General features: G+C 37.4%; 1 protein-coding gene across 2 annotated transcripts in view; it reads right to left on the reverse strand.

The window, feature by feature from the left end:
* LOC124160683 (lysosomal alpha-mannosidase-like) overlaps positions 1-25,185 on the reverse strand; it is a 63,348-nt gene that overhangs the window by 12,909 nt on the left and 25,254 nt on the right. Inside the window, exons 5-14 of one of the 2 annotated variants that reach the window (XM_046536655.1) lie at positions 17,617-17,822; positions 16,170-16,306; positions 14,908-15,041; positions 12,165-12,387; positions 11,559-11,758; positions 7,938-8,206; positions 7,277-7,518; positions 6,333-6,558; positions 3,208-3,325; positions 1,585-1,888 (exon numbers count right to left, since the gene is read on the reverse strand). In XM_046536655.1, the coding sequence (XP_046392611.1) occupies positions 1,585-1,888; positions 3,208-3,325; positions 6,333-6,558; positions 7,277-7,518; positions 7,938-8,206; positions 11,559-11,758; positions 12,165-12,387; positions 14,908-15,041; positions 16,170-16,306; positions 17,617-17,822 (2,059 nt within the window). Of the gene's footprint in view, positions 1-1,584; positions 1,889-3,207; positions 3,326-6,332; positions 6,559-7,276; positions 7,519-7,937; positions 8,207-11,558; positions 11,759-12,164; positions 12,388-14,907; positions 15,042-15,088; positions 15,223-16,169; positions 16,307-17,616; positions 17,823-25,185 lie in introns of both variants that reach the window. The other variant, XM_046536654.1, reaches the window with a different exon arrangement.

A 25,185-nucleotide genomic window follows, 5' to 3' on the forward strand; every position in this document is an offset into this window, starting at 1 on the left:
AATTGTCCTGTTTGGACTATTTTGAATATTAGTAGCCTTGTTGTAACTATAAATCTTTGTGTCAAACAATTAGAGCTTAAAAACTTAAATTCTGTCATATATGCGTCGCGTTAGATCTCTTTCTTTTTTTGAACCTCGTGCGTGTCATACAATTGTGGAAAGCTATCGAGATATCTTCGGGCTCAGTAGATGACTCACCTAGCATTTGGCCTCCATAAACTGGGAGATCGATCAAGGCCAGTTGGTGAGACGGGGTAGGGATGAAACACGTTTCCATTGTTCCCCTGTAACTTGATGTTTTCCTATTTTCCTGTGGGGTCTCGGAAAGGAAAAAAAACCGGCAGAGGCATTGGCTGATGGACTGCTCCAGTTTTATATTTTATGCCCTTACTCAGATATTAATATTATAAATAATGCAAATTATGAGGGCTTCCAAGCCTCTATCGTCGGATATTTATCTTTAAATATAAAATAATCAACACGTCTAACAAACGAAGCTCTCACAACTGCTGGCAACTATTACAAACAATCACAACAATAGCTTCGCGTGATGTTTAGGCACCTTTGACGTCATCGAGGCTTCGTCGGCAGTGGCTTGGGGGGTGAGGGAGTTTTTCCCGTGCTTTAAAATTCGTTATATTTATCATTAAATATCTCGCGAAGGAAAACTCAGATATACATGCGGTTTTCTTTGTTGTATTCAGAAAATAATTTTCTGTCCGCCTGTGAAATAAAAAAAATTCATGCAAGTTCCCCATTCTCCTTGGAGAACTCAATACATATGTAAGTAATTCATTGATACTATGTAATTGCCACTAAATACATATGTACAAATAATTTATGGGCATTCACAAGTCCAGAATGTAATAACATTCTACATAACATTTTAAGTGATAACGAAGGTACTCTTATTGATGTCTAATAAAAAAATATCACATACTGCACATTGATAAATCTGAAAAACGAATGAAATAAGAGAGGGCTAGAAGATTTCAATCTAAATGAGGGGCAAAAACTACCCATAGGCTCACAGCTGATTTAAAACTTATTTATAAGATTCTCAATTCCACCATCGACTGCCCAGCATTGCTCTCTTTTATCAATTTTAAAGTTCCACCCCGCCCTACCCGTTCTCATCCCCTAATCCACATGCCCATTCCTAGACTTTCACTCACTAAACGCTCGTTTTTCTACCGCATTACTTCTGTGTTGAACTCACTCCCTCCACACATTGACCCCTTTGCACTTCCATTGAAATCCTTCGTAAGCCTTTCCCTATCCTATCTGTCACCGAGGTAGTCTGTCACTGCAGTTTCTTGTTGTCCTTTTGTTTTTGTAAATGTAATTATTGTTTTCTACATGTTATATTGCGTCTTCGTCCTCTAATTTATGTATTGTTACCTGGCCACTATAAAATGGCAAGTATATGCTGTATGTGGTTATATTTCTTTAAAATAAAAAATAAAAAAAACATATAATGAATGTGTAACAGATAAATGTAACATTATTGCAACTAGAGCATTGAAGAAATCTCAAATGTGAACACTGTAAGATGTGCACTTATGAAAACAAATACATAGTTACCATCAGTTCTACTTGTCCATCTTTAATGCTTGATCCACCTTGAGCTCTGTCAGTAAGGACAGAGAACACAGCTGGTCGCCCATCCATGGGGCCTCTGATGCGTATTCTGGATGTTACTGGGTAGTAGTTTCCGGCAATAGGTTCAACAATTGAATCTTCCATCTCATCAATAGCAGTTTTATCATCAAAACTGGCTCTCCTTTTCCTCTCAAGCATTTCCCTTCCATTTGAGTCCGTGAAAAACACTCCACCATTTTGAATATTTGTAGTGTACCTCATGATGACTTCTTTTCCTATACCATCACTGTAACAAATACATTTTATTAACAAGACTGTTTATACTTAATATTTAAAAAAATAATAATAATATAATTTATATCACACAAAAAATTAAAATAACATGAAAGTATAATTTAAATAAGACCATGATCCAACTGAAAGGATCAAGGCTCCCTGCCTAACTTGCAATTGACTTAAAACTGATTGAGCAATGATAGATGTTATAAATCGACAATATTTCATTCATGCTAGCCTGAATAAAAACCAACAGACATAGCTTCCGACTACTTTTGCACACAACTTCAAGAGTCAGTCTTCCTCGCTGGTCTGGCAACCGTGAGCTGGGGAATGGGAGAAATCAGAGGGTGAAAAGAGAGGAATAACTATGTCTTGTGACAGAAGGTTTAACACCAAGCTCAATGTCAATGATAAGATTCCTCTGGCTTTGAGGTGTTTTTCATTTTGCCTAATTCTATTGAATCCAAACTCTTAATATAGTGCCAGTTTTTCATGCACCTTGGTAAGCATATTACTCGGGGATTTCTACTTGCTCAAATGAGTTTTGTATCAGAGTAAATATAAATTAAGTAATGATTAGATTTGATTTCATTCCTCAATTAAAAGTGGTGTCTTTAATGATTGATTAAAATATTTTGTTATATGAAGACGGAACAACCTTGAAGGCCACTTCTTGAGACATGACGGCCTGATGAAGACAATCATTAAAAGACAAGTAGATGGCAAGAATGGAAAAGGAAGATCTCGAATGAAATACATGGAACAGCTAAAGAAGGAATAAATAAATAGGCTAAAGAGAAGAAATAAATAGGCTTGAAAACTGGTTTGATGCAGCCCTCCACTCAATTCTCCTATCAGCTAATGTTTTCAATCTTAGGATTGTTGACCAGTGATGATGTTTTTCAAAATACTAACTTTGTCACACCTCATTGAGAATATAGAAGAAATATTATTTACAATAATTTTTTCAAGTATAATCTGAATTTATTATCTAGCATTCGTGCATCTAGCACTAAAATTACTGCTAAATTTATAATCCTTTAACAACACTGAAAATCCACGATTTCAAATTTTTAATATATTACTACAACAATAACATAATTTCATTTTATAGTATCCTTTATCTAATTAAATAAAACATTAAATTTTAAAGCAATCAAATTTAATTGCATCCATGCTAATGATGGGAACATGGCCACCAATCAAAACAGCAACGAGAGAGTTCTCATTACATTTCACTCCATCAGAAGCAATTTTTGAAATTAAAAGGGAATTCTGAACAGTCGATGTTCCAATGGAAAACACCTTTTATGCTCAAATACTTACGAAATAGGTATTGGTCCAACGACCCAATTGACCTCGACATAGTTCTTATCTTTGTGAACCCTCACAACTTGGCTAGTCCAGTCTGAAAATTGCTGATGAATTTCATCCACTACTTCTCCTGCAAATTGATTGGAATTTATTTTAACATGAGTGAATTACTTTCAAACAAAAAAAACACACTTAGTATATATATAACACATATGACGTGCATTCTGTGAGTAACTGTGAGAGTGAAAGAGCTAAACACTCATTTCTTGGAATGAAAAACTAGAGTAGAATGAAGACTCGTGACTAGGGACATGCAAAAGTCCCATATGCAATAACGTGAATTCCGGGGTTTTCCTGCGAATACGCGAATTTCATGTTAATTGCGATTTCCTCCAATTCATTTCAATTCAAACTGGTCATTCATTCAACTTTCAGCAACTCAGACGCGATTTTCACCATTTTTTTCTTCTGCTCATGCTTCTCCTACATAATTGTTTTTCGAGGCGTACATTTAAGCCGTAAATTTTTCATTGCATTGGCCGCTTTCTGACGCGACGAATTTCCATGGGCCGCCGTTCACGGCATAGCACCGTGAGATATCTCGTTTGAAAGTGGCCTGAATTTCACGCCACGTGCCGTGAACGGCGGCCGGCGAAAGGTCGTCGCGTCTGAAAGTAGCCTCAAGGTAGCACGGTGTGTATTTCACGCAAATGGTGCGTATTAAACGGCGCACCGCTGGGGCCGGACTGAATCTTGTCTTGCTGACCGTCAACAACGCCGTGCCAACTGCACGATTCAACTCGTTTGAAGACATGCATTGAGACCAATGGTTATTTGATAGCACAGTGCCGTGCCGTTGACGACGGCCGGAGCAAAGCAAAAGTCTGAAAGCGGCAAAAAGCGGCTGTGCGCCGTCTATTCCGTGAAATACACACGGAGCTACATTGAGGCAGCTTTCAGCCGAAACGACTTATCGCCGACTGCCGTTCCCAGCACAGCGCCATAAAATTCAGGCCACTTTCCGACAAGACTCTCTGGATTTCACGGTGCTGTGCCGTGAACTGCGGCCCACAGAAATTCGTCGCGTTGGTGAGCGGCAAATGCAGTGAAAAAATTACGGCTTAAATATATGCCTCGAAAAACAATTTCGTTGGAGAAGCATGAGCAGATGGAAAATAAATTATGAAAATTGTGTCTGAGTTGGTGAAAATCGCCCATGAATTGGAGAAAATTCATGATTTCCACAAAGAAACACATTCGAGGAAATAAGGTGACTTGTTTGTCAGGAGGATGTCCAAACTGCATTCATACAATGTCTACAAATTAGCCAAAATGCCATGGGAATCTGATGGTTGACTTAATAACATTACTGGAGGGTTCAAACTATCCAAATGCTCACATTCTAAAAAGAGTTAACCATTATGCTTGAGTCGCTGCTTAAGACAAAAATATACAGCAGGACATTTCTTGACCCGGGAGACAAAAAGATGAAAATTTTCATCTGAGATTTTCCTACGCAGGCAAACCAATGTCGAAAATGCACGTTTCCTTGCTCTCCTCCTTTTATGACATTTGTGGTTTCTCAAAGTCTTAGTTTCGGGACCCAACACAGGCCATAACTGCTGAAATCCAGGAGCATGAACCTAGACCCTCGTATCATATTACCCCTCTTTGTGGCAAGGGACCGCTGAATTCATACAATTGTTCATTCAGTTAGTTTGTGAAATAAATATATGCTTCTTTCTCAAAAAATACAAACTAAGAATTGAATTCTTTGTCTTTTGAGCAGCATTTACAATTTTAAAATGAAATCCTACCATAAATATTAATTTATATCTCGATTTCAGGATAAAATCAACACGGAAATTGTTCATGCATTAAATTCATGAAGGCTGACGGTAGAGCTTCATTCAAAATTTTAAAATTCTCAGAATAAAACGAGGAATTCAATTGGAAGTCTGCCATTTTGGTGCAAGCAACAATCATCCATATAGCTAATTCATATAAACAAAGCATGAGTTGACAGCGAACCAATGCTGCTGGTAGGGTTATAAATAAAATAGGGTTATAAAGGGAGACCAAATACCCTCAGAGTCCAAGATAATGTGAAATCCCCACTAGGAAGGATCAGAAAAGGTTGGTGTTGAGAGTGTGTGATTATCTGCAAGACCTTTCTTAACAGATGTCCAAGATAAATGCTCCATTCAGAGGGGACTGCAGAGTCTCATGGAGCGCAGTCCTACATTCATGCTAAGGAGAGAACTCCACCATTTTGAAAGGGTTAAGGAAGTTAAAAATGAGCCTCGAGAATATTCATAAGACTACTTTTTTGATGAAACCACTTATTACATCTGCAAAACGTGACAACCTCTAAAGCAGCTTCTGTAAAGTCAATACCTATGCAGATGGCTGAAAAGGCATCAGCCAAACTTAGTTCTCTTATGGTAGAAGACCTAAGCAGAAAAATAGGTATTTGAAAAGATCTCAGTTTTTGATCCCCAAGAAGTTCCGTCTACGGACATGAACTCTGACTTAAAGACAAAAAATTCATGGACTGGAATCAATGGAGACAGAGAAGTTGATGTTGGGGTTGGGATAATTACAGAAATTACTACAAAAGCAAAATTCCCGGGGTTCAGTGGATATAATTAAAGCAATCCAGGTGCTCAAATGTCTGAGACATCGTTTGCATCTAAGCACCTTTAAGCAATTTGGATCCCCTCTGCAAAAATGGACTGAGAAGATTTCTTTCCTGCTATAGCACTGTGTTAACAGATAAGGAAACAAATGTAAAAGATGTCAATAATATCCTAAATTTAGGGAAATAGGTGGGCCACTGGAAGGATGGTTCTCAATCCACTTCAATTATTTTGCCGTTAAAATAACACCAATTTCAGGGCAAAACAACATCACTTTTGTAGAAAAATAACACCACTTTTGGCTACAAAATATCCCCACCTTTTGCATGTCCCTACTCATGACATATTAACGATGGAAAAGTAAGAAGAATTTCTTAAGAGTACAAGTAAAAATGCAATTCTATCTAGCATACATAGGAGCTGATGCATTTTAATAGCTATGTACAATAGAAGATAGCATGGGCAATTAAGTGCTTAAAAAAATATACTTCACATTACCTCTATGCACTTTAGCAATGATCCCTCTTGTTGAGGATGTAATGGGCTTGGCTTCTGTGCCATTGGGCCTAAAAATATAAGCCCCAGATGCTCGATTAGCAAATATTAAGTTATCACCATCCATTCCTTCATAGTATAACATTTCTTGTTTAACATCAACCCTCAAATTTCCTCTTTCAATCCATTCCATCAATCCACTCTTGGCTCCAATTCCAACTTTGAAGTTCTGTACAGCATAAAACATTTTTCATATCAGCAAATGATAATCCAAACACTCACAAATTTTACGCATGTAACTAGCAGGGTTCCCACTCTTAAACTTAAATATAAAATTCACGGTTTTTTCCCGGTTTTCACGGTCTGAATGTCGCCAAATTCACGGTCTGTCGATATGCCATTTTGGGTAGAAATATCGATCACGTAACAGTCATCGGCTGTACATTAACTACAAATTTAAAAAACCCGACAGACCCCGTGAGTGCAAAAGCAACAATGACAGTGCTATCTCACATGACGTCACCCATCGTCGACAAAATGCAGGGCCTGCTTGTGAGTGGGAAAATGGAGGGTAGCAGAGAAGTGAAGAAGTGTCTGATTTTTCGCTCGGGTTAATGATCACTTTACTGGTTACCAGTCTTCCAATTACAGGTCAATGTGTCGTCATGGCACATGGACCAATAACTGCCCTTCGAATACACGTGTGTAGATAAATGTGTGGACAGTGTCTATATGTGGCTCGGCCTTGAAACATGATTGAAATATCGATTTTTCTTTTCATCTGTCAATCGTGGTTCTACAACCAATTTGGAGAGATTTTTAAGGTTTCATGATGAAATTCACGGCTTTTTCCAGGTTTTTTTCACGGTAGACTAAATTCACGGCTAATTCACGGTTTTAAGGTTTTCACGGTTAAGTGGGAACCCTGAACTAGTTATTTTTCTCACCCCTTTTCCGAGGGTAATGACTTCTCCGCGTCCTGCTCTCTGTTTCTTGGGATTCCCATGAATCTCGAAAGTTTCAGAATAGCCATTTATTTTATTCCCTTGAGTTACAGTGTACTGCTTGAAACCAGCTGCTGGTAAAAGTTCAGCATCAAATACAAGCTCATTAATTGCTGAGCTAACACGTCCAGGAATATTTAGAATCTCTTTTGGTATAGGAACAACCTGAGCACCGATCTCAGCACCTAAAATAAACACACAAACGCTTAAACAAACATTTCAATCAGATAGGGAAAAAATTGCAGAATTAGAGATGAATTGTTTATCAAACCTGACAGCAAAAATTTTAGAATGGAGAAAGATATAAATATGTATAAATAATTCTAATGTACTTAAGTATTATGTAAATAAGAATAAATCAAAGCTATGCATTCCTATCATAAACTTATTATTTTAAAGTAAATGAACATAGAGCAAAGTCCATTTATCCATTCTATAAGGTGCACAATTTATCAATTAATTCAATGAAAATTTAATCAATTAATTAATCAGTTTCACCTATTGAATAATCAAAATTTTAAATTGGCACATGCATCATAAATAAAACAACAAATATTTCAACCATGACGCAGTGAAAATATAAAAATCAATTTCAGGAACCTACCACTAGGGTCCTTGACTACATAAGCACTCCCTGAAACAGGAATGCGAACAGTGTGATTAAGCATTTTACTGAGAGGGTTGTAAACAGTGACCATGAATGGTTCTGATCCTTCCGAAACATCACACTGGCTGATATTTAGCAAAAGGCAAGAGGTGAAGTTCACGGTGGGGACATCTGCTGTTTTCATTCCTATCTCCTCTGAACTGGTTGAGTCTTCCTCAGTGGATGTATCCTGGTGCTTTTTCATAATAGGATGATTCATTAATTTTCTGCAAAAAATTGAGAAAAATGGGTCTTCATTACATATCAACAATAAAAATTTGACGACAGTGGAGACAAGAATAAGTTGGGGAGCTTAGAGCAAAAAAAAAATAGAGCTAAAATGATGAAGAGTTTTGATGGAGAGGAACAGGGGCAGATCCAGGGTTTCTTTCTGGGAGGGGCACAAGCAAGGCAGTATCCAGGATTTTGTTCTGGGGGGGCACAAGGATACCTCGTAATACAAAACAAATGCAATGATAATGGTACCGTGTTAAAAATCTTGCATATTTTTTAAGGGTCTGGGGGGGGGGAGGGGCATGTGCCCCTGCCCACCTAGATCTGCCTATGGAGAGGAACATACTACATAAATTAGGGGTTAGGAAACTTTTCATATCAGTGGCCCTAGTTAGTGCAAAAATATACATTAACCTGTACACAACATCTTCAAATTAGCAATGGTGCAAGTATAGAAAATAATGTTAGAGCGTAGGTTTCCGCGGCGATGGTTTGATCTCTGCATTTCTCCAGGGTTTTCTTCCGCGTCAGATTGTTGGTTGACAACAGTTTCCTCACCTTCGACCTGAAGGCGCTGGCAGGATAGCCAGCGAAACTGTTGTCAACCAACAATCTGACGCAGAAGAAAACCCTGGAGAAATGTATAGAAAATAATACATACTATTTTCCATAAATGCTTTTATAAAATAAATATCTATAATATAATAATCAGCTGACTTAAGAGCCAAACACACTGAACATGTAATCAAATTATCCCTTTTGCTACGAACAATGTTTTTCGAGGCGTAAATTTGTATACATAAATGAACAAACGAGATTTTGAAATAGTGTCAATTTTTCTATTCAAACTAACGAATGACATATCAAAAACGTATTGCCGCTAGGCTAGCCTCAAGCAGGCCTAGAGGGTATATGTTATGAAGAACTTCTTCCTGGGGCCGTATTCTGTATTTCGTCGGTACCGCACCGATCGGTTTCCCTTTCAAGCCCACCGACTGGTCATCATTCCGTACCGACGATGGCACTTTCAGCGATTCTGTAAGGTCGTCGGTTTCAAACCAGTCGGTATGGTTCCCCTCCTTCCCAAACAGGGAAAATCCGAACAAATCCGAAGTTAGAAGTCATCTAACGTGTCTCCACCAATGAAAGAAGGTTAAAAACAAGTGAAGACTCATTGGCACAGTTTGTTGTTGTCGTTTTAAATCTTTTTATTTGCAGAAATTACGACTTATTGTTAGATTAAGATAATCGATATTGGATAAGTTATTAACAATGCTTATGTAATGTGTGGTAGTAATGCTGTACCTACAGAATCGAAGGAAACAATATTACAACATCACAATATAGTTTGTATGTGATGGAGATTGTTGTTAGTGGAATGTATTATTGAAACTATCCTAGAGATAGTAGTCTCTTTACATATTGGTTCCGTATATTGCTATTTATTCATGATTTGGTAATATAATTGTCATTAAGTAAGATCCGTCTATATGTTATCAACGGAAGGTTATGCCATTAGCACCGTAGCAGACGAAAGAGCACATACCATGGAACGTGAACGTAGGATTCAAAAGCAAATGTAAATGTTATATAAGAGGAACAAGTAAGGAAATTGCTATAAAAATATGGAGCTGGGTGTAATTAAAAGAAGTGTAATGACGAGGAAGTAAAGAAATTGTGATTGGGTGAAATACATATGTATAAGTTGTGCATTCCAAGTGAGAGAAAATGATAATATAGCGGCAAACCTCATACTTATTAACAAATATCTTCTTTTATTGTCAAGGGAATCAATGGCTGACGATAAAATGAAATATAGTTGCCTATTACAAATGAAAGAAACTGATACCGTTGCGGAAAACTTCATATTTAAATAAAAGATCTTATTTCTATTTCGAGAGAAACGCCAAATGATGATTGAGTGAAATAATAGTTGCCTATTCAGAGTGAGATAAAGTGATAAGATTGCGGCAAAACTCATATTTAATCAAAAATATCTTTTTTATGTTAAAGGAGCAAATAAATGATGATAGAGTGAAAGAAATCCTATAACAAGCGAGTGAAAGTGGTAACATAAATGAGAGAAAGTCATTATATGGTGGCAAACCTCATGTTTATTAACCAATATCTTATATTTCTGTAATCAATATAGATGATGACACAGTGAATTATAGTGGCCTATTCGAAGTGGCAGAAAAAGATAACATTGCAGCAAACCTCATTATTTACTCGGTGATGAGATAAAAACAAAATAAAACGTACAATGCACGCCGGGGAGTTCTTGAAACCCACTAGTCGGTGGCCGTACCGACACCTTTTTGCTGTTGGTAAGGCTACCGACGATCTCTCGTCCTCACGTCTGTGTCGCACCGATCGGGTCCGTGCAGAATCGCACCACTGCTTGCCGGGAGTTGGTGTGACGTCCCACCCAACGAATCGGTGCTGCACCAAATCGGTTTGGCGATACAGAATACGGCCCCTGGAAGCCTTGGATACCATTCTAGATCTGCAGGACAGGATTATTCCAACCCTTCATCGCAGAGCTTGCCCCACTCACATCAGGGGTTCACAGTCAGTTGCTGGTTGGTGCAGGAGAACAATAAACTTATTCCATAATTGGCAAATTAAGCATTATAAGTACATAACTTATGTAAAGTTCTACAACAACAAATTTTAAATAGAACTCTACTGATATCTACGGTAAATTTTCGTTTAAAATCTGTTATGGCACTGCAAATACTCAAATAATTTGTTTCCGATACAATAAATATTATTGCTGCAGCAACAATGTTTTTAGCAAAAAAATTGCATACACAAATGGTTAACTGGGATGGGACCGGGTCCCCTATCGGGAAAGACATAAGATTCTCTTGGCCCGATGCCCTAGAAAAAGGCTCAATACTTCTCTGGGCCCCCACAAAAGTTAGGGAAACGGGTACCTGAGAGGATTCTAGCATAGTGAATGCTACATACTGGCAATGCAAAAAATATTTTATGGCATTTAGGAGGGAAGTAGCATTTCCTAACATTTATGGCTCCATCGTGAAGGGGTTAATATAAGTAACATATTTATTGATTCCTATCAGCTGAGCAAGCCAAATGAAATAGTTTAGGGGTCCTCATGCAGCCTGTAAGCAGTTGGATTCTGAACCGTGGTTTGAATGAAATGCATGCCAAAATGTTTTATCACACAATTTAATGCCGTTTAATTCACTAAAAACACAAAAATTTAAGACAACTGGAACATTCAGATACTAATCTGTGATGGAGCATATATTGACATCTTTGAAAGGTGAGGACTTTCATGAAGTAAGTTATACAATAACATAAGAACCGGATACTTACTGGATAGCAGCAGAAGTCACAGCACCACACTCCTCAAAACCTTTATAAAGAATGCGAGCATAATCTTGAGCAACTTTTTGCCTTTCTGTCCCAGTAATTGCATCATGATGTTGCATAACCCCCATTGCCTCTCGCAAGGTATCTAAATCCACTTGATCTTCAGGTCCAATCTCTCCCATTACATAGAGTTGCTTGCATACCTACTCAAAATTAAACAGATCCAACAATTACAAGCAATTTACTTGAGCATATAAAATTAATAAAATGAGAACATAAAAAATTGCAATTAATTTTCCAGGATTATCAGCTTCATTATTACCAACAAATCAGCAAGTTAACATCAGTAAAATACCTCTGATAAAAACTAACAGAAGTCTTTAATCATTTATTGCAAAATAACATCTTTAATAGTAAAAATAAAGATGCATAAAAGAGAGGAGAGCCTTTTGGTGCAATTTTAATTTATATCAGCACAGAGGAATATCCAAAGTAGTGAATCACATGCCTGATATATTGTAAGAAGTAATTACTATAGATAATATAGCTTAGTAATGAAAAGGTAGCAGTGACATGCAAATTGAACTCATTTTGAAAGCACAAACTCACTTGAAGGAAATTATTTCCAAGGCGTTCAAAATATTTAATAGTTGGCCGAGATGAAAAGTAGCCAGTCCAATAAGAATGAGGATCACTTGCATAGGGAAAGAAGTCATCAGATTTGTCTGGCCAAGTGATATTTGCCTCATTCAAAGATTTTAAATAGCAAGATGGGGTTGAATAGAAAACATTGACCTTACTTCCTTCAGTTTCTTGCCTCTCATTCACGTATCTGTAAAATATAAATGGTAAATAATGAAATAAATGCAAAAAATAAGTTAGGAGCAGTAAATTCACAAAGAGAACTAAAAACCATGAAGTGGCTAAAGGAAAAAAATATCTTGCTACAGTAAAACCTCTATGTAGTGAACCTCTTTACATCATAAACCTCCATACATCATACCACCCCTACGGTCCCGTCTGATTTACATGCAAATTTATAGGCAAACCTCTCTATAGTGAACCTCTTTATATCGTAAAACCTCCACGTATCATACCAAGGAAACACCCCCGAGATGGCCTGACTACCTCCGCAAATCGTACCGAGACAACAAGAGACCATTAACGCAGCCATGATTACATACATGGAGAATATCCCCGTGAGCTTTTAAATAATTTTATAAAGTTTGGAAGGAAAAATGTTTTTTGAGTTAATCCGTAGGATCTATGAGGAAGAGTTTTGGCTGGAGTATTTCATGAGAAAAGTTCTAATTCAGGCACACAAAAAAAGCTATAGAATGTGGTTACTACATATAATACTATTAGCCTAATATTGCATGTGGAGAGAGAGGTACTGAGTATTTTAAATAGAGGGGAAAAATAAAACCTGGACAATATGAAGTAAAATTTAAGAAGCAGGAAATATTTTAGCTAAATATTGCTTTAGCTAAAAATGATACTTTCAGCAATAAATGTTTCTCTCTTTTTTTTCTTATACACCTTATTATGCAGTCATTTTCACGTTAATCATTAGTTGTGGCCATTTTGTTCAATATGAGACCATACCTAACAGTAAATTAGAAAAAAAGGTATCCAACTATCCCAATCATTTTAAGTGACTGTTGAATTGAGAGATCGCATCATTTTCTCTAAAATCATGGTAAAAATCATGCGATATCGTTCGCTGTCTGTTATCATTAAATAATAAATATATGTTCACTGATGCATGCATGTGTGTTTAAACACATAAATATAATGGTTTAAAAGACAGTAGTGCCTTTCATTTCCGAAGGATATGAAAAAATGGTAGCTATCACTAAAACCTCTCTATAGTGAACCTCCATACATCAAAATGCCCAAATTTAGGTCCCTTCCACTACGATGTAAAGAGGTTTTACTGTAAAAGGTAAAAAGAAACTTAAGTCAACACTGGTGCTAACTAACATCAAAGGCTATTTCAATAGACACCGTTCCCTTCGTTTGATTTAATTCAAACCTTAGGCTGTGAAGAATGGTGAAGAGTAATTCTAAAGCAAGTAAACAATTAGGAAAAAAATAGGAACATGTACCATTTGAAATGCAGCTCTTGTACATAATGAGTTACAGCCATAATATTTTAACACTACCACTCGCGTTAGTTAGTTGTGGTGTGCTTTTTAGTCTCTCTAATTCATCTGTTTTAATTCCTTGCCAGGAAATATATACCCTACCAGGAATTAAGAGAACTAAGAAAAACACAGCCTGTGAGAATATCAATAGTATGATATTAGAAGGCAATCAATTTGAAAAAATTATTCCTTAATAGGAGCAAAATTTAATATATCTATAAATGCACCTAACACTAAAACCGAATGTAAATACATTCAATGAAAGGAAGGAACCAACTGAAGGAAGCCATGCACAAGACCTGGGGTTCCTGGAAGGAACATAATAGTGAAAGTGAAAGCTTGCCAGAAGGAATTATAAACATCAGAAAAGAAATGGATCTCATTAATTGAGATGGTTCTCCCAGATTACATTATGGTTACCTTCACAAGAAAGTATTCTATATTATACATGGTATTTAAAATTTGCCCCACTTTACAATTGGATATGAATAAGTACCACTACACCCTTTTTCCCAACTGTTGGCAGCTGGACGGTAGAGAGCTAGTAGCCAATCAGTGGAGCTGCCCCCTCCGCCTCACCGTTACCCTCTATCCCCCTCGAACAGCGATAACCAAAGAAATTTGGCAGTACTGTGAGATGGAGAGCAATGTTTAACGTACGGAAGTCAGAGTAAGACTGAAGACTCCTCCACATTTTTGTGTACCACTATTCTGTGATTGGCCAGAAGAGTGAAAGGGATACAAGGGCATTCAAGTTCACCTACCATCAGTTGGGAAAAGGACTATAGATGTGGCCTTAAGTAATACAGGCTCATTTGGTTGCCTTACAATCATTTGTAAACACACCAAATGGGCTAATATCATGGAATACTAATTTGTACACCCCTATAAGACAGAATATAAGCAAACTAGACAAAAATAACAAGTGTATGTATTTTCTATGGGCATAACATATTCCAACAAGCTACCCTACGTATTAGGTTAGCAACCCAATAGAAAATGTTAAAAACCAGGACAGACTTCAAAAGTGAAAGGTTCAACCAGATCCATGGGATAGATTCCTTGGAGCCTAGCATAATACTTATTCCGTGAAAATTAACCGTTTTCTTATTCCATAGACCATTCATCCCTTACCAATTCAGAATACTCTAAGAGCACACAAGAATTTATCCACCACTTCCTTAACCTCTACCATTCAACCTCACCTAATCAACTTGTCCAAGTTTGAGAACCACATGTTGGCATCCTGGTACTGGAAATCTTCACCCATAGTCATTACAATGTTATCGGTTGCATAATGATTCGACTGGTTCACTGCATATGCAATGAACTGATTCACCTATGGGGATAAAACTTACAAATTAGAGGTGTGCAATCAATATTTACCTTATAAGTGAATCCAAATTTGAGAACCAAGAGTTGGCATCTTGGTAATTAAAGTCTCCACCCATCGTAACAGCAATATTGTTGGAAGCATAGTAGTTGGATTGGTTTTGAACAAAAAATATGAATCTCGATACCTAATGCCGCAGTCACATAGGAGTACAGTCAAAGCCATTCAAAGAAGCCCAACCACCATAATGAGAAGAAAAAGAGAAGTAAAAGAAAAACAGAAATTGATGAAAAAAGCGGGCAATAACATCTACATGCAGTTTACTTAAGTCTCTAATGATAGTGGAGCAAATTTTAAGAGCACTGTCTACCTTTCACCTTCATTCTATTACCAAGAAGTTTGAGCCAAATGTAAGAATCCACAGTTTTTCATTTCATTTCCTTCATTGTTAAAACAAATTAATTTAAAAGTTAATTGTGATAGCTATCCACAGCAAAGAAAATATGTACACAAGAAAATCAAGATATGAATAAATTGCATTAACATTCACCAATCAATACACATATCAAAGAATTAACTATCTTGGATAATGCAAAAAATAATGCTCCATCTTTAACAACTTATTCTTAAATCTTCTTCTTCGTAAGCATACATTTTAATCGCAAGGAACAAATAGGTATGTAGGCAGCTGGTGAATGCCTAGTGTCCACAACGGTAGAAGGATGGCTCAGATAGCATACAGAGCATTACACAAGCTGTATATTCACACTGACATAGTCAACAAATAAGCATATTTAATAGGAAAAATTTTTCAAATATGTATTAAAAAGTTAAGCAATAACTTGGTAAGTATGTATAAGTATATATTTATCAATATAGATAATCAATTGCATTGGTAGAAGCCAAAATTTTTGCAAAATGCATACCAACTCATGTCACATTTTGCTTAAGAGGCTGACGCTGTAAAGCCATAGGATTAGGAAGTTTCAAACCTCTAACACTAAAGGCCATCAAAAGTTAGGACAAAAACTCTAAAACTATATTAGCTTTCACAATTTGATGCACATATGTAATTTGAATATTAGAAAGGAAATCATTAAAGAAAGCATTCCTACAATAAAAATTCACAAATACCTTATCATCAACATTGTAATCTGGACTATGTTTGTCATCCATTATAGGTTCATCATCACATAGAAGGTCAAAACAGAAGCCAGGAGGCGGCATGTAATGGTTATACAGAACTCCAGTGAATAACCAAGACTTTTTTCCTGAAAGGTAAAGAACAATCAGAGGCAAGTACATACCATTTTGCAAATAAATTAAAGTAGAGAAAGTCACTGTTTATACACTGGCGAGTAATGCAATCCTCGAATTAACAAAAAAAATTACTGCAATGCCACATGGAAACAGAAATATAAGATATGTATGATGTACCTGGTAGCAAACAGGGGCATCGCAAGAGCCACTAAAAGGTATGGTTTTACCGATCAAAATTGGACACAAAAATAGGGGACCTCAATAGGCCATAAGGATGTTCAACTGTATGAATGTTAATTTTCATCCACTAAGCTTTGTTGCAACATAAAAATCAGGATACTATTATGTCAAGTGGGTAAAAACACTAGCTGAAGAGAGGTTACTTTTCATATGAATGGCCAAGGGTGGATCCAGGATTTTTTTCTAGGGGGGGCACAAGGGTCTGACAGGTCTTCTCATATTTGAGATTGAAAACAAAATACAACAATAACTGTAGAAAATATTCTTTTTATTTTGATATGAAAGTTATTAACATTAAATTAAATGATTGAGGCTCCGCACTACACAAAATAAAACAGATGCAATGATAACCGTACTAAAAATCTTGTCTACTTCTTAAGAGTCTTGGGGCAGGCATGTGCCCCAAATCCCCTCCCCTCCATAAATCTGCCTATGTGAATGGCTATAATGTTCTGCATTTTTCAATTAGCAGGTACACTATTTGGGCAGCACATTGAAGGGAAATGAAATGCGGCAGTATAGTATAAGGAAGATAATAACATTAGCAAATGAGGCATTTATGAATAAAATTTAGATGACAAGAGGACTGCATTGAAGAGCTGAGGGACTGCAGTGTAGCACTTAGAATGGCAGTTCACACGTAAGACCCCAGGAGTTGACCAAGCCCGGTTTGGAAGGCCATATTTTGCACCGCTGGAATTTCAACAACTTTGATAATTTTTATAATGGGAAAGCAGCATTATCTAACCCTTGGGTTTTTAGCATTGTGCAATATTTGCCATCTTCTATCACCTCAATAATTTTCAAAAAACTGCAAATGCTCCATTGTTCTGACAAGCCAAGAATCAGGAATGGATCAGACCCGATTGGAATGGATAAGATCAAGCTTGCATGACTATGGAACATTCAGCACTTAAGAAGAAGAAAGTAATGCCTAAAATTAAAACCTACTGGTTGCTTTCAGAAAATAGGAAGCAACCATATCATAAACATTAACACACATGGACATGACTATGAATATACCTCCACCAAACAACATTATCTATGTACATTTCCTTATAAATATTCACAAATGGATTACCAAGATTGGGACTTCCTTTCCACACCATTTCAGCAGATTTAGTGTCAAGTCTGTGAGATTTGTCCGTGTAATCAAGTCTTGCAAAGAAAAGGCCATCAAAGCCCATGAGAGCAAAAGTAGAGGCCATATCTCTAGAATGGCCAAATGGATCAATTTGCCATCCTACTTTAGGACGGCCACATTCTCCAAAGGTATCATTCAACTTCCTGTAATTATAGAATACTTAATAAATATCTGAAAACTCATTTTAAAAACCTTTCCTCTTGGTCATACAAAAATTACATTCTAACTACAGTAAACTCTCGATCATACGAGGTCAGTGGGACCGGGATATTGGCACTTCGTAAAATCGGGTTTCGTAATTTCAAACCTTTTTCATAAGTCACGAAAAAATGATCGCTTTTGTTTCTTCCGCCCTTTTTTGTCTTTAGTGGCCTTATTTAAATGTTTTCGGTGGTTATTCACGGTGGAATTCTTAGATAAGGCTTTTTGCTATCGATTTACGCTGTGAAAGATCGTTAAATAATTATACCACCATAAAAATCCCATTTCTTGTTCATACTACAATATCAACGATCGCTTATGAAATTCCCAACCAGTTTAGAAAACGTAATCAAATAATGAATTGCAAAGTTTATTATAAGAATTTAATGCTATAAATTTGTGGTTAGGAGCGAATAGCAACTATTAAGTTAGAGTAAGATAGATATTTGTTTCCAGCACCCACGGAATTTTAGCGGCAGCCGGCCTAACCGCCATTTCTGTCGCCCTCTATCGCTCAGTGACGAGGAAAAAAAAAAGAAAAACGAGGGCCTTAACCCGTTTCCAAAATAACCTTCGTAAATTAATATTTCGAGTTACTCCGTATTTTCTGCTGAATGTGCTATCTTTTCAATTAGTTATTTTCATTGAGATACAGTTACGATCATAAATCACGAAGGATACGATTAACTTTTGGCGAATATTTGAAGTAAATTCTGTTAAGTTCTCCGTCCGGCTACTGTGCTCCATCATCTTTGCAGACGTTGCTATGAAAGACTTTATTCTTCATCAGGACCAAATTCTTCATACCGGGTGTGAAGTTCTATGTTCATATAGTATTTCTCTCTTCTTTTATGCCGACAGGAGCAAGGTTCCAACCGGAAAACGACAGGAGAAACATCTTCAATAATCGGAGAAATAAAGAGAGAAACGTTATTATCCGCATTGATTGTTTTCCTACAAGAGGCGTTTCATCATTTCTCAATGTGTGTGAAGTATTGGTTCACTTGCGTGAATTCCCCAAAATGTCGCGCAAAAACCTGTACCTTCAATTCATTTAGTGTTCGTGTTCCTTTCCTCGCCGTATTGAAAATTATGCTAAGCATCATTGACATAGAGAAAAGATTTTCTTAGTTTTAGAACTAAAAAATAGTCGCACCATAATCGTAAATAAATATAGTGTGGAAAGAGCAAAGAAAATAATTTCAATTGAAAAGTCAGCGGAGAAGAAGAGAACCAATTATAAGCGCGGCACCATTTTCCCGATAGTGGAAGATACTTCTTCAGCCTCTCTCCGGTTAGTAACTTACCCCCGTTGCAGGTAAAGTTGAACCATGCCCTTCTCCACAGTTGGAGAACGTTCCCAGTGGGTGGGGTGAATAAGAGTGGGATGGGGATTGCCTGAGGAAAGAAGTGTGGCCAGCATAAGGAGTGGTGAAGGGGGCAGGAGAAAGAAGGGTGGGGAAAGGTCCTTCAGCTCTGCCTCAGACTAAGTTTGGGGGCCGTATTTTGTTACGACCCACGCAAGCTCCGTGACCTTAGGAAGGGAGTGAATGGGAAATGCTGGGGAAGGAGGGGTATGGGATGCGTAAGGTGGGTGTCAGCAAAATCAGCCAAAGGCGGGAGGAGGGAGTAAACAAAGGCTTCGGAAAGAAAGAACTCTCAGCATGGGAGAACGGGGAAGCGCGTGAGAAAAAAATTCATGGTTATAGACTTGGAAGTGCGTCTTCATTACGAGAAGCCTGAAATATAAATTGGCGGTAAATAGAGCCTAATGCTAAAGATATTTAAGTTGTTTATTCACAAAGACCAATATATACACGAAAAGATATTACCCAAAAAAATCTGTTATTGTTTTTGCTTTTTTCCCTTCTCCATCGCCGCTTCCACCATGGTTTCTCACTTGCATAAATGAGAATTAAATTAGGGACCTAACTCGTCAGCCAGATCAAAATTATCTTAATGTTTGGAGGGCAGCGTATACTTCTTTTTTATTTGGTGAAATTACTTCCTCACTTTCATCTTCGTCGTCACTGCTATTCTGACTAGTCCCGGCCGCTGCTTCTTACGACGCGACGTAGGTACCGGCGTCCCATTGTCGCAAGCCCGGAGATCATCGTCTATGGCAATATAGGGTTCTTGGGCAATATAATCGTTTGATGTTGCACGCTTTGCTCTTCCTGCTTTTTCCAAGAATTTTTCAAAATCATCTTTTAAGCCTCTAATCTCCTTCGCGAATTCATCCGCTGCAGCTTCCTGAAGGTATAACGTAACGAATCAACCATAGCCGTGATATAATAACAGTAGAAGTACTAGTAGGCTAGTTGTATCAATTACCAACCTCGAGAAAATCCTCATCCTCAAAGGGAATCCGGTCGATTTCCAGCAATTTGCGATTGTAGTGGAGGAAATCAAGTACGTCTTTGAACCATGTTTCTGCGATGAAAAATAACAACTTTATTGACTTGGCCATTTTAGCAAATTTAACAAAATCGTTATTTCTCATCGCAGAAACACGGTTCAGAGACGTACTTGATTGCCTGATTGGCAGGAGTGCGATGCAAACAATTATTTTTTGATGATGGCTTTGATTGATAGATTTTCAAAATGCAGTCAGAGCGGTAACTTTTGGGGAGGGAGGCCCCCCGCTCGGAGGGTCGAAGAGAGGGGCCAGCGAGGGTGAGCTCGTCGAGGAAAGGGTCCCGGATTAGGGACCCTTTGAAGTGCTTCGGAGAAAAGTAATCAAGTAGTCTTCGAACATAAATACTCTACTCTAGTAATATAAACTCTATCGGCCATATTCATAGTTTCCTTAGTAAGCTACTAACGCCCAAGTAGCGTTCTAAGTAGTAGCATACTAGCAAAATGGTATTCATAGATCGTTAGTAAGGGCTACTAAGCTTAGTATGCTGCTATCTTAGTAGCCGGTTCCTAGTCGCCCTCCGGCCTTGTCTAAGGGAGCTACTAAATATGGCGGACCGTTTTGGATGATCGAACTCCGGTTTTATTTGTTTACTGTTATAGAGTTTTTATGAATTTGTGCCAAAATGGAATACGAGAATCCATTCTTCAAGTAAGGCAGGCAACGTATGTAGTGTAATTGTTGACAGGAATTGAAAGTTTTTCGTAGCTGCGAGGAAGCTACGACTTGCAGTGAACTTGTGCCTCTAGTGTGAGTGAACACAATTTGCACATTCAATGCGCCCCTAAGTGAATTGATTGCATATGGACGATGAAGTAAAGAGTGAAGCGACAAGTGAAGTGATTTGTGAGTGTAAGAGCTTCGACAAAATTATTTATTTCTTTCATACTGGTTTAACCATTTCGATCAAAGGTATCTACTAGCTGTTGCGAAGGGGATATGTTTCATATTTGAAGCAGTTGTTCTTTAGGGATACAGCAAACGCTTATAAATTTTCATCCGTTTGTACGCTTATAATTTCTGTTTGATTATATTACTTATTCTAGTCACTTTAACGTGAGCTTTCGGCAGTGTTTACATTTCGCGTATTTCGTTGCGCTGTTGTTTTTGTTTTGGTTACGGTACGAGTGATAGAGGAGAGTGAGATTGGAAGTTTGTTGATGTTACAATTTCTGGTTTAAAAATTTGTGTCAGCCTATTTATTTCATTGTTACGAAATGGTAATGTGAAATAACATCAACTGATTCTAAATCATTAGTGATGAGTGGGAAGTGAGATGTGAAGAATTCTTTAGAACGTCAACGAGTGCAAATTATTTTGGTGTGTGCAGAGTGATTGGAAAACTGATTATCATTGTTTACTAGAGTTACGTTATAGTGTTTTAAATTAAGTGTGAGTCAAGCTTTTCATTGAACCAGTTGATTCAGAATGTACGGATTATAAGTGTCATAAAGACAGGTAGATACTGACGTTGCTAGTTATGTTTTTCCATACTAATCACGCATACACTAATGGAAACAAATATCGGAAGTGCAAACAATACGCAATGTATATGATCTTAAGGCCGTATCACACTAGCGACTGCGACCGCCGCTGCGACCGCGACTGCGGCTGCGGCTGCGACTACACCCCATCACACATTGCGGCCGACGCCACGATCGCGCATGCGCACGTATGAACGTTTCTGCTTGTGCCTTGTTTGTTTACGAAAGCCCAAAGAATAGATAGCGAGCAGCAATTGTTGAAAATGTTCCTAAAATATGTTAAAACGTACTTCATTTTCATTCACCTGTGTACTCGGGTGCAATATCCAATATACTGGGCTTCCATCTTCACTTTAAAAATCCGAAATTATCTCAGCGTTATCTTATAACCTTCTTGAACTTCCCTCGCTACGGTAACCAAAACAAACAAACACGTCTGCCGCCAGCGCGCGAGATTGAAATGGAGCTCTCTGATTGGCTGCGACTGCAACTGCGACTCTGAAGAATAGCCGGTCGGCTATTCTTCGGAGTCGCAGTCGCAGCGTCGACTGCCTCGCTCTGATTGGTCGACGGGCCAGTCGCAGTCGCGGTCGCAGCCGCAGCGGCGGTCGCAGTCGCTAGTGTGATACGGCCTTTAAACGTCGTGTAGACGCGCAGAGTTACCATCGTAGGCCTTAGTACCTAACACTGCCGAACTTACGATGGTTAGCGCTAGTGTGCCAAGAAAAAAGAGATCGAAATGAAGATCGATGCATATACGATTCTTTCGCGCCGTTGCAATCTTGATACAGTAATTGATATTTCATAAATAACTCTAATATATCAAAGATATATGGCAACGAATGAAGACATTATTGAGCAGGTAATGGAAGGACGTGATGGGAAAGTTTTTTCTGATGTTCTATTTACCAAATGATATCGGATATTCTATACTATACCAGTTTTATGCATTTCTTTATTTACAGGTTAACCCATAACCATGTATCCTTACATTATACTTCACAGATGATGGAAAATAACAAGCATGCACAAAATGTTAACCAATTAAATCATTGTTTAAAGGATTTCACAATAAAATTCGCCAGAAATAACCATAACATTTAGATGAGGACGTGGAGATATCAATACTTGTGCCGAATCAAGCCGAAATCTAAGCCTTTTCTAGTTAAATTATAACAGCAATATGTACTGTCTTTAATGCGTGAATATTCTTGAATGTTTTGACATATTCTCTCGAAGAATCTAGTTTCTTAAACACTTCACGGACTGTTATGACTAGTTTTAGTTTTATCTCATCATAGCTGGGAGTTGAAGACATAATTTGCTCTATGGTAATTAAAAACAAGCTGGTGAGGATTTATATAGCTATGACGGGATCCATTAAAAGTTACTAATAAAGGAGATAGGAACAATCTAAATATTAATTGATAATTTTGTAGAGGAATATGCCTTTGTTGGAGGATCCTTGGTCGTGCAAGAATTTTCAAATTAACTAGGGAAAGAATATATGAAGTGTTGTAATCAGACAAAGAGATAAATAAGTCGTAATTATTTAATTTGAAAAAATTATTTTGGACACGTTAAATCCGGATTGAGTCGATATTATAATAAAGTGACCAGTTGGCAAAATATTACAATTTGGAACGTAGCAAGGAGACATATCTACTGTCATAACCGCATAAATATTGCTAAACTTTGGACAGATTCCCATAAAGAAACCTACATTCTTTAACGTTTTACCGACAGTTCGGTCTAGCTTCAGTTTTAGCACATGAAAACATTAATATTCTTTTGCTTCTTAATTTCAAGGATTTCAATTTTCTCACGCAGTGTCGTCGTCAGTTGTTATCTGACACAATTCCACAACGAGGGCAGCACTGAGTTACGATCGTAACTTTTAGACGTGTAAACGTGCAGTGGTTGCGATCAACGTCGCGACGATCGTGGTGTAAACGGGGCATTATCTATATACAGCCGGATGTGTGCCTCACTCACTCATGGATACAAACTCTAGACCACTTCTATACATGTTGAAGAGCTGAAATTTGGCACACGTGCGGGGAACCCGAAATGATTCGGAGGGAAATTCCGAAAACCGGAAGTTTCCGCCACGTGTCGTCGCTAGGACGACAAAATGCCGAAATCGCCCTTTTTCCGGGGACCGTCTTTCGGTTTTTATTTTACTGCGCGCGAACCGTGCGTGCTACACGGATTGTTGTTGTACATTTAGAAAGCCAATGAATGTTTTCACGTACTTATGTATTGTTTTCGGTTAATTGTTAAGTTAAACGTCGAAAAAATGGCGTCCAAAAATGATTTTCGGAAACATTTTCATACTTTCCGCTGCCATCGACCTAATTTTGGGTGTTGCACAACGAAAATGATTATTATATATGCTTACATGATTCTCCATTTAACCTTGGCAACAATTTGTTTTGTCACCTTTGGTTGCCGAGAAAAAATTAAAATATGCCAAAAATCACCAAAAAGTACAATCTCCAAAAGATTAACACAAGATTTCGTCCAGTTTTACGTGACCGATTTCGTTAAAACTTTGTATTTACATAAAACTATGCATTTTGTTTCAGAAAAATTAAACGTTTTTACAATATTGCCATCGATTAACCAGCAAAAAATAAAAAATGGCGGACACTTCCAATTTTTTCCCGGGAGTTCGTTTACTATTTATCGTTATACAGGCGATTAATTTCCGTCACACGGGCCGTTGTTATATATTATGAAAGCCAATAAATGTTGCCACCTACTTATGTAATTTTTAAGTTAATTTTCAACTTAAACGCTTTCAAAATGGCGTCCAAAAATCTATTTCTCGGAAAATATTTAATTTTTTCCACTGCCGTCGGCCTAATTTTATGAGTTGGACAACGAAAATGATTATTATATATGTCCATAACATCGTTTACGAAATTTTGGTAACAGTTTTCTTTCGTTGTCCTTGGTTACTCAGAAAAAAATAAAATATTCCGAAAATCGCCGAAAATTACGATTTCCAAAAGATTAACATAGGATTTTGTCAATTTATACCTCACCGATTTCTTTCAAACTTTGTACTTACATACAACTATGCATTATCTTTCAGAAAACATATTATTTAATAAAAAATTTAATGGATATAACCGCGAAAAAATAAAAATGGCGGGCACTACTAATACTTTCCGGGGAGAGATTTACTTTTCATTGTTTTACTCTCGAAATATGGATGTCATAGGGGCAACTTCTCTTAGATATGATAGTAAATGGATGTGACCATATATTATCGTCATTTTTAAACCCCCTGAAAACCCCTAAAAAATTAAAATTTGCATATAAGTAGCCTTTTCGGGTACTTTTCGTCACAATTCCGCAGCATTTCCAAGCCTTACCACTCATCGCTACGGAATT

Source organism: Ischnura elegans, chromosome 6 (genome assembly GCF_921293095.1).
Source record: "Ischnura elegans chromosome 6, ioIscEleg1.1, whole genome shotgun sequence".
Classification (NCBI taxonomy): Eukaryota; Metazoa; Arthropoda; class Insecta; order Odonata; family Coenagrionidae; genus Ischnura; species Ischnura elegans.